Below are 10,239 nucleotides of genomic sequence, written 5' to 3' on the forward strand. Positions count from 1 at the left end.
GAGATGGTGCCACTGAGCACTGGAGTGAAGTGACCAGGCAGGCCAGCAGCTGTAGGGCAGTTTTCACCCACAGCGTCAGTGGGCAAATGATGCATATTGGAAACAAGCCACACATTTATTGTTGTCATCCTGTGCGTCAACACGATCCATCAACCATCAAAGAGATACCATATTGCCCGCTAGCATCTAAATGTGTACATACAATATAAAAAAAACCAAACAAAACAATCCCCCCCCGAAAAAACCATAAATTACTGTGGCTCCCACTGCAAAGGGGTTCAAGCTCCCCTTTCCCCTGAGGCAGCCGGTGTAAGAGGAGCCACTTGAATAGTAAAGAGAAAGCAAAAGCATTTGAAATTCTCATCTTTAATGGTCAATGATAACTTCTGGCTGGTTCTGTGTAGTACAATTAAACAATATACTTAAATGTTTCCAAAAAAAAAAAAAAAAAAAAAAAGAAAAAAAAAAAAGAAAAAAAAAGCTCTCACACCCCCTTTTTATATAGCTTTCATTTGAAATTCCACTGCTGGATCAGACTCCCAGGGCCTAACATACAGCGCTCAAGTCACTGCAGATCCACATCTCAAGTGTAATGAAGAACTGAAAAACCTTGGTGCGCCAGTGATGTGTTATCTGAAAAATAACAGCTCTATTAAACCAACTGCTTCCCAGTCTTGACCACGTCTCAGAGGAAAAACAAAATGTTACTGCAGGAGTCTTAATACACTTGTCTTTGTGGGTTTCTCATTTCCCTATGGAAGTCATACAGCGTAGAGTTCATAGACCTTCTTTACACAGTACACCAGGGCAGCGAGCGCTATCGTGTTATGCAGTCTTTTTCTGTGCAGGTCGTCCTTCCTCACCAGCACCACAGGAGTGGAGGAGGTGAGTGTATGCAGGGGCAGGCGGGAGAGTTTATAGGCGTCGTACTCCACTTGGTACTTGCAGCAGGGGTCAAACTGCCAGGAGATACCGTAAAGGGTGCAGCAGGCCATGCTCAGCACGCCGGCAGGCAGGGAGATGTAGTGGGAATAATCTCCTGGAAGTGCCAGAGGGGTGAAGAGACAGGCAGTGCCCGCGAGGACAGCCGTCTTATGCAGGCAGTTCCCCACAGTGATCCAGCGGGCGGTCTCGTCACCGATGCGAGTGGGCTCTATCACTATGTATTTGTACTGTGCTTCCAGGGCTTGCTCCAGCTCATACTCAAACTGGTCCTGAGCGTTCTCGCCGTTGTAGATTTCATGCACAATGTAACAGTCCGTGGAGGACAAGGTCACCCTGTTAACAGAAAACACAGAATTAAACTACAGCGTGCAGGGACAGCCCTTCCTCTCTGTTCCCACACTTAACTAAAGAGTATCGGAGACTGATGGCTAAAGCAAGGTTACCGCCTCAAGGTCACTTGGTCTCTGCTTTTCCTCCAGCCAGGAGGTACCTTTCTCCAGGTCAAGATCCACTGGAGAACAGCTGATTGCCCAGTGAAAACACTGAAGACAGTGTTGGTTAGGAATAACTGTGCATTTTACAGCTACTTCCCTTGCATAGGGGACTAAATACATTTCACAAAAGCAAGATCAATTCAGTCTTCCCAAGACAGATTTGTTATGACTTCAGCCATCAGTGACATTAGAGATGGTTGCTGTAGAGACACTGTCACATGTATAAGACAGTGTCAGGTGACTGGATGAGCCACAAAAATTTAAGGTTTTTTTTATGGAAATATATTTACTGATGGGGTGTTTTCTCTTTTTCTTAATAAAAACACAAGCTGTCTCATTGGTGAAGGAGCTGCCAGTTTTTGGGGGGAGACCTCTGTAAGGACTTGAGTTGCTCTCTGACCATATGGTCTCTGCACCAGTCAAAATAAAATCCCATGATAAATATCATTTTCAACCCCAACCCTCGTTCTTTTAACTCTAAAATTCACAGCTATGCAACCCAGACTGCAGCTTGCTGTAAGGCTCATCAGCCCTGACCCATAGGGATATGGGATGACACAAGCATGTACCTGCTCAGACAGGCAAGAGAGCAAGTATATCAATCAGAATGTAGTGCTGAATTTTTTTAATATCTTTGTTACACGTCAGGACAAGGGAAGAAGCAGGATTTTTGAACTGCCCGTTTAAATGAGCAACCTATTCCACCTTGGGGCAGTCTCCCTATTTCTGCCAGCAGAATGCACACGGATAGTTTAAGATAATCACAGTCTGTGAAGTGCCTTTCTGTAACCTGGATTAGTTTCCAGCCTCATCTCCCCTCCACCCCCCACCCCATAGCTTCTTATCTTGTGCCAAAGTCTGTTACCTTAGCATACCTGTGCTAAGGTAACAACTGCTCTCAGCCCTCAGTGAGAAGTAAAATGAAGAACAAAGCATATCCATATTCATTCATTTGTATTTAATTAGGAGAAACTAGAATTAATACTATGCTCTGTCAAAGCCAAAGTGCAATAAGTACATGGATCTCAAAGGCAAATTCCTTTAGCAGGAGAAGGAAGCGGTACACATCTTCAAGCTAACATCATCCCCAACTGCACTTGACATGGGTAAGGCAACAGCTCTCTGCAGCAGAGATTGAAACTAGCTCTTTTTGCTCCATTAGCACAAACGTAGTTAGTTATCTGTATGTCCTGGAAATGGTACAGGAAGAGAAAAATACACGTTTGCAAGCTGTTGTGGTATTAGACACTACCCTTTATGTTTATTCATACGATAAAGAGTACTGTGCAGTGGCCACCTGTAATCAAGAATATTGTTAAATTATAGGCTGTTGCCAGAAGTAGCATGTTTATAGCTAATAGCAGCAACCCTATCAAACAGCAGGAACTACGGCTTATCAACTGCCTGGAAGGCGGAATAATGGGTTGTTTCTATAAGAGTCTGGTTGGTACTTATGTAAACCTACAAGAATAACTCCACTTACACGCCCGTTTCTTGGCTTCTCTGCTGGAAGCCCGCCTGCAGTCAGAACTGCCTAGGACAGGGGCTGGTTTGCACCGAATTCTCAGCAATTGTTTTATTTGGTTATGGAAATAGAAAGGATTACTTTGAAGTGTGAGCCCTCCCTCCCCCTGCAAAAAGGATGGATTTTGGAAGGCATAAACCCCTTCAACACAGGAAGCAATGGACTGTCCAGTGCACATTCCTGGATGATAAGCATTTTTTGCTGGTATAGATACTTCATCTAGTAAGACAACACTACAGGTTTCCCTCACTTTCCATGGGTTCTGTGTGTGTGAATTCGCTCTTTTATGTGATGATTGGTTTTATACCAAAAATTTGTTATATGCAAGGTAAATTCACTCTTATGCGATCGGTGTGGTGAAGCCCGCAGTCAGCTGCTTTGTGCAGTACGTTGTAGGAGTGACGCCATAGGCGGAGGAAGAAAAAAGTATTGGGGGGGTGGGAGGGGCTGAGGCAGGTGGTGGTGCCTGGGCCGGGCTGCAGCCCCAGCCCCTGCAGCATGGCCTGGTCCCATCAGCGTGGCGCCCCAGGAGCTGTGAGCCATGAAGCCACCTGGCAGCAGCACCCGCAGTTGCCACTCAGGGCATCTGGTGCCCATGTTTCTGGAGCTGCAGCTGTGCTCATGTGTACTGTCTACTGTTGGCAAGTACCAAAATGGTCTTGCAAAACTGGTAGAAATGGGTCTGGGGGTCAGTACAGTTGACGTCTTAGGAGATACCCTTATTTGTTGCATTGCAAAGTGTGAATTCAGAGTTATGTGCTATTTTCCAGGAATGCATGCACAGCATAAAGCGAGAGAAACCTTAAAACTTAATCTGAAAGCATGTGTCTGGTTTTACAAATCAGCCGGAGTTTCAGCAGCAATGAGAATCAAGTAAGCATAATAATGCCAAGAAGTGAAGCTTAACCCAGCTCTACTACTCAAAACAATTCATGTCAACATGAAACTTTCATCATGTACAACAAAGCTAAGGCATTACCGAGAAGAGGTTTCCACTAATGGTTTCCTCCTTGAATCAGTACTGAAATGTTATAGTGGAGCCAGAAGAATTTCAGTCCCATTTCAGGAAGCATGCTTGAGACTTTGTAAGGCAAGCTTTCCGAAACAGCAAGTACTGTTACTGCAAACACTTAATTACTTCAATACCACTTCAAGGGGAAACTGTTGCTAAAAGCCATTTTCAGCAATAGTTAACCTTCCTAGAAGAATAAATAGAAAGCTCAAATTACAGTAAAAATGCCATGTCAAACAACTGAATTTACACAAAATGCTTGAAGTTAAGAGATAAATTCCACCCAGTTTTAAGCTTCATCTAATATTGTGTGTTCCCCAGTTTCAGTTTGGGTCCCTGACAGACTGCAGCATAAGAACCCAGTGTCAGATTGGAGCACTTCTCCCAACTAAGAACAATATCCCGCAGCTTTACACAGTTTCTTTCCTTTTCCCGAATCTTTCATATCCTCAACAGCTCTCCAAATACTCCTTTCTGCTTCTCCTGTCACTTTACACATTGTCACAGACCCACGTCATGATCAACAACCAACACCAGACAAGGAAATTCACACCAGAACAGAATAAAATCATTAACTGTTGTCTGGAGATACTACTGTTAGGAAATGCACTCTTTTCCAGCTCTCCCCTTTCTTCCAGCAGCTTTGCAAAGTTGTAAGTGCAAAATAGGGATACGTTAGAGCTTAAATAAGCTCGCTAAAATTTGTTCCGTTGAAAGGTCGCAATGAGTGAAACAGAATCAGGTCTTCTCCCCTAGCAAGCATGCTACTGCCACACCCAGCACAGCACCTACCAACTCTACAGAAAGGCTCTTCCATACGTGCTGCAACCACCCAAGATGCACCCCCACCAAAAACCAAGGGGTGGGCAGGGGGAAATCTATAAGCCACTCAAAAAGTGGGAAAAGTGAGACAACACTGAAGCGAGCAGAAAGTTGCATCTGGGCCAAAAGTAAGATAAGTATTCCATTAGTATTTAGGCATGTGGGCAGTTCAATTCAGTGGATGTCATTTCCATACAAGAGCCTGGCTGCTGCAGGAAGAAATATGAAGGACTCTGTTCCTTTCTTGAGAGGCGATTTCACAATGACACACAAAAGGAGGAAAGTCTGAAGACAGAGCAGTGTTACTACGTGGAAGACCAAACACAATTCTGTTTACAGGACATTGCTGAACTTGGCCTGTGGGACCAGGAAGGGGGCTTGTTGTCAGACCTCAAGTATACAAATGAACAAAACATTGTCTCTGAAACAGGGAACAACAGGGATTGCTTCACTTGAACAGAACAACTGCATGTGTTGTCAGGATGGATCTTCTGAAGAATATCTTTTGGAGCTTTCCACCCACCACCGAAGGAAAAATGAAGAGCCATGGCTTAAGAGCCGTCAGCCCCAAGCTTGCATCAGCTGGGAAAATACCGATAACTCTATCTCCACTTTGCTTGAACATGTGGGAAGAAACTAGTGCCAGAAAAGACCCATTTCTCGACATCACAGAACACTGTGATGCCACAGTGATGCCACACACCCACAGGATGGGTGTGCCAGTTACTGGGGACACGTTAACATCACTCAGTTTAACAAATTTCCCATCTTCCAAAAAAGGAAGGGCTTTGCCAAATGGAAACTGTATCTCTCTTCTGTGGTAACTGTCTAGTTTATATCCTGAACACCGTTTGCATCTCAATACTTAATGCATCCTATTCCATGTGATATTTTTTATGCCTTGTTTCTGGTGCCTGCTTTTTATACCAGGAAAACAAGAAATATAGCAAGACTCTTTCAACGGATTAAAAAAGAAAAAGGAAGATGAAAGCCACTTAAATGCGACCGATAAGGTCCATCTACTGGCACAATCAGAAAACAAGTTTAGCTAGGCTCTTGCTAAGTTAACACAACACTCACCAACAAGATGGGTAGGAATGCCCACATTAACAGTCAGGTAAGTGTCAAATTTAATTTGGAACCTGTTGCCATAGTAAAGCTACCATGGTAAGAACACTGCACCTGCTTATGCACTAGAAATTTGGGACATTTCCCAGTTACAATCCTCAAACTTGCCTCATCTCTCTCTCCCTCCTTCAAAACGCTTGATACCCTCCAATTGCCAGGAAGTTAAGGCCATACTATGGAGTATGAACTTTACTTGGACATTCTTCAGCTAGGACGGGTGAAGTCACAAATCCTTCAAACAGGGAAGAGAAAGGATACCCAAGAAATCAGTTTACTTCCAGCAGCTTTGTGGGGAAAGAGGAGTTTAAGTTTTGTCAGATACCAATCAGCAGCTGGGAATTCAAGTGGAGCAAAAACAAGGTCTAGGACAATGATCTAGAAGAAATCTCAGCATCCTGCTCCAATCAACTGCTGGGAATAGAAGAGGATTAACTCTTAACAGTGAATTGAATCTGTAGCTAGCTCAGGGAGACCCTCTCCCAGTCATGTATGTATTTCTGGCAAGCAGCTGGTGTCTGGAAAACATCTCTAGTCCTGCTCAGAAATATTCCTGAACCATGCACTGTACCAACTGAATATACACAGGTCATGACTCCTTTTGAACGAGTATAAAAGTTCCTGAACGCAACTTATAACCTGCAGGTCATTCTCTCTCTCTCAAAGGTCACAGGATTGTTCTTGGACAGCAGAATACTTGAGGTTTTACTATTCAAAGAAAGGCTTGTTTACTGATGGCACTCAGCACCAGATGGAAATATATGTCAGCTGCACATGAACTGAACCTGTTTGGAAGGTGCTTAGGAAAAAAAAGACGACTAATGGCTTGTGACCTGTCAAAGTCGTGTCACATGCAATGTGCACAGAAATCTAGTACAGCCTGCAGAACTAAAGGCTGGTTTGTGATTAATTCCAATAGAGCTACATCACAAATGGCTGAGCAGACAGTGTCTGGGGTCCACAGAGTCCCAACTGAGCCTGAATAAGTTGCTACAGTCCAAACAGGCCAGACTCAAATGAATCAAAGCACTATATCTTCATTTTTATAGATCCCGTTTCAAATCCTGTTAATTTCAATATGAAAAATGAGCTGTGTTCTCACTTTTATTTCCAGGGGAAGCATTCTGTATCACAATACCATACAATTTAACAAGACTGTCCACTTTTATTCACGAAAGGTCCAGGACTGCAATGACAGAGGTGCTATAAATAAGATCTGAGCAACTGTGACAAGTGTTCCCCATAGCACCTACCCACTTTTTGCCATTTGTTACCCATTACTGTCAGTTTGCAGTGTAAAGAGTCTATTTTTTCAGAAGGTTGCAAACAAAATCAGCATATTCAAAAAAAAAAAAAAAAAAAAAAAAAAAAAGAAGAAAAAGAAAAGAATCAAGAGCACGGGGACAAATGAGACTTCCATTCAAGAGGTGTGCTAACAATTCAGCAAAGATTAGAACTAAACAAGAAGTTGTTCAGAAACCGACTGGCTCTGAAAGGAGCTCTATTTGGCCCTGAGGACAGGGTGCAAATGTTAAGAATAATAAGGATGAGTGACTCAGAGATACAGCACTGATCACAGACAAGCCCACACACAGAAAAATAGCACACCACCACTAAGGCGGCCACTGAACAAGAGGCATCAATTTGAATTTAACAAAAAATTAACTAGACAAACAGAAACAGGTCAATCACTGCTCTAAGCAAATGGACTGCCGGAAATCCGAGCAGTACATGTAGTGAAATGAGAGACTTTTAAGACTGCTCAGAGGCCAATAAACATAGTTGGGATGACATTAAAGCTGCCTTACTGCACTGCTCTTTCTGTGGTGGTCAAGTTTGTTAGAACATTTCCCCAGGGAACAAGTGCCATTCTGTTGTGCTCTGGCGGTCATCGTGTAGATTTTAGACAAGAACTCCAAGTACAATTCAATGTCTGTTCTCTAAAAGAAGTTTGATCTACAGATTAGTGATTCCTTTTGGATAGTCTCAATTAAGAGTCTATCTTATCTGGAATGAAAGAGGAAAGAAATATTTAGTAAGATCACTTTGGTTTGGGTTTGGTTTATCTTCGTTATTTTGCTATGAAAGTTGGCCAGATTTGACAACTAAGATGTTTTTAGACTAGCATCTTTCCATTTTACTCACAGTGCAGACGAGGAGGGATGTTACTGACCAACACAGACCTTCCATGCATCAATCGTGTCATTGATGAAGGGACGTGGTCTCCATATTACAGCTCCTGGCCATTTTGTTAGGTTGGACCAATTTCATAACTTCAGACAATAGGTTATTCATGAGCTGCTTCCTTGGCTCTACCTCTCAACACAGACGCCTTTTAGACAAGCTGGCCGACAGTTATAAAAATACCTTAAACCAGTGTGTTCAGTCAGAAAGAATGCGTCTTTGGACAAGAAGCATGTCAAGCAGTGCAAGAAAACTGTATTTCCTACCTATAAATGCGTGTGTCACTATTTGAGGGCAGCTAATTGATCAGCCTTGCCCTAGACACAAATTAAGCTAGACAAGTTAGAGGTTAAACTTTGGAGGAAACACTGGCCAAGAGAGACAGTCTGGCGGCACCTACCTCTGACACTGGAAGTGGGAGGATTGAGAAGATGTATGCTGAAAGCAAGTGATCTTACCATGCAAAATCGCTTAAAAAGAGTACTGTCCAACACTTAATAAAACAGCTATTTTTGTCTGGTTTGTGTGGGAGAGTTTATAGCACTGGTCAGAGAAGTATAACTAGCCAAAGACCTGCTATTGCCTTGCCATGCCACGCCACTTCTATGCCTGCTTAGACCGCACACGCTCGCTTGTCAAGATCGGGAAACAACATTTAAGCCTCTGAAGAGATCACAGAGATATGTCATTTATTGCTCTGCATAAAGCACACTGTGATCATCTGATGACAGGAACTTTTCTAAGTACATAGTACCTTTATTTACAACCTGTATCTGTTGTGTGATCTTCAGAGAGATCACAGATTAACTTGTACTGGGATTTTTTTCGGTTTAAAAAAAAAAAAAAAAGTAAATTTTTCACTGTGCTACAATAGCTTTTTTTAATATTGAATTCACCAAGAATGAGTTTCTTCCTCACGACTTTTGTGGGGGAACCACAGTAGCTAAGAGCGGACATTTCACACCACTTGCCCAGCACAGGTACAACCGCCATTGGTAACCCATGATGAGAGCAGGCGCGTTCACAGCCCTGCCATTGCACTTCACAGCATTTTTTCGTGTTTGTAAGAATTACGCTGTGGTGTTAATTCCTTTTGATCCCCCAATTCATTCGCTTGGGCTCCCTCGAGCAGATGCAACATTCCTCTGACTCGAACGCCGACGGGAATGTTAAAGGGCGGCTGTTTTCTCCACTCACACCATAAAAACAGGTATTACACGTCCTAAGACCAGTGCCATCTTTCCCCCTCAAGAAAAGGAAAGCACCGGCCGCAAAATAATAAAGACAAGGGACAGCAGAGTCTGTAAACGGCAACAGAACAAAGGGCAATTTTTGCTCCTCCATAAAAACACAGCTGCTTTCAAGGGCTGGTGGTTACACCAGCGAGCACAGGCGTGGGCTGAACAGGGGAGACCCAGGAGAAGCGAGTTAGCCACAAAGTTGTAAGAAAGTAAATGGTGCGTACAGATTTTAAGGCAGCTCAACAAGCTCTCTCGCTCTCTCTGGTCTTCCCCTCAGCCCCTCAGGGGTCGACTTCCCTGCCTTTAAAGTCAGGATCCCAAAACTTCTACAGCTACTCCGCACGTAGTCCCATCACGTCCTAGCTGTTCTCCATCCTGACAGAGGCAAAAAGAGAGCCGGCGATCAACACGTCTTTGAAAGGGCTTTTTTTTTTTGGCCGGCGCAGAAAAGTATGGAGTCAGCGGTATTGTGGCTGCCGCCAGCCCCCCCCCACCCAATCCCAAATCCAGAGCACAATACGGCGCTGTCCGTCCGCCCAAAAGAGGTCACTGGAAAGGACTTCTGCTGCCTTCCCAGCCTTTACAGACAGACCCGGGGAGTGTCCCGGCCCCGGGCATCCTCCGGCCTCGCATCTGGGGGCCTCTGATAACGTGCAGGTTTGCACTGACCTTCCCCGCCATCCCCTCTTTCTCTCCCCGCTCCCAGTCCCCTCGTCCACCACGCCCAGGCCCGGGTGCGAGGCCCGCTGGGCCCCGGGGCAGCTTCCCACGGCTGCAGCCCCCCGCGCAGCTCGCTCCTCAGGCGGGCAGGGCTGCACCCCGGCCTCCCCCAGCCCCCCGCCCCACGCGCGGCGGAGGAGGAGGGGGGGCCCCCCCGTCCCCCAGCGCGGG

General features: G+C 44.6%; 1 protein-coding gene across 1 annotated transcript; it reads right to left on the reverse strand.

The window, feature by feature from the left end:
- Window positions 1–350: 350 nt before the first annotated feature.
- TMEM11 (transmembrane protein 11) lies at window positions 351–4,494 on the reverse strand. Its single transcript, XM_025204549.1, has 2 exons — window positions 4,490–4,494; window positions 351–1,278 (listed from the first exon to the last, which is right to left on the reverse strand). The coding sequence occupies exons 1-2, from the start codon at window positions 4,492–4,494 to the stop codon at window positions 762–764; spliced, it is 522 nt and encodes a 173-aa protein (XP_025060334.1). The 3' UTR covers window positions 351–761.
- Between the last annotated feature and the right edge of the window lie 5,745 nt (window positions 4,495–10,239).

This window comes from Alligator sinensis, unplaced genomic scaffold (genome assembly GCF_000455745.1).
Source record: "Alligator sinensis unplaced genomic scaffold, ASM45574v1 scaffold402_1, whole genome shotgun sequence".
Lineage (NCBI taxonomy): Eukaryota > Metazoa > Chordata > Crocodylia > Alligatoridae > Alligator > Alligator sinensis.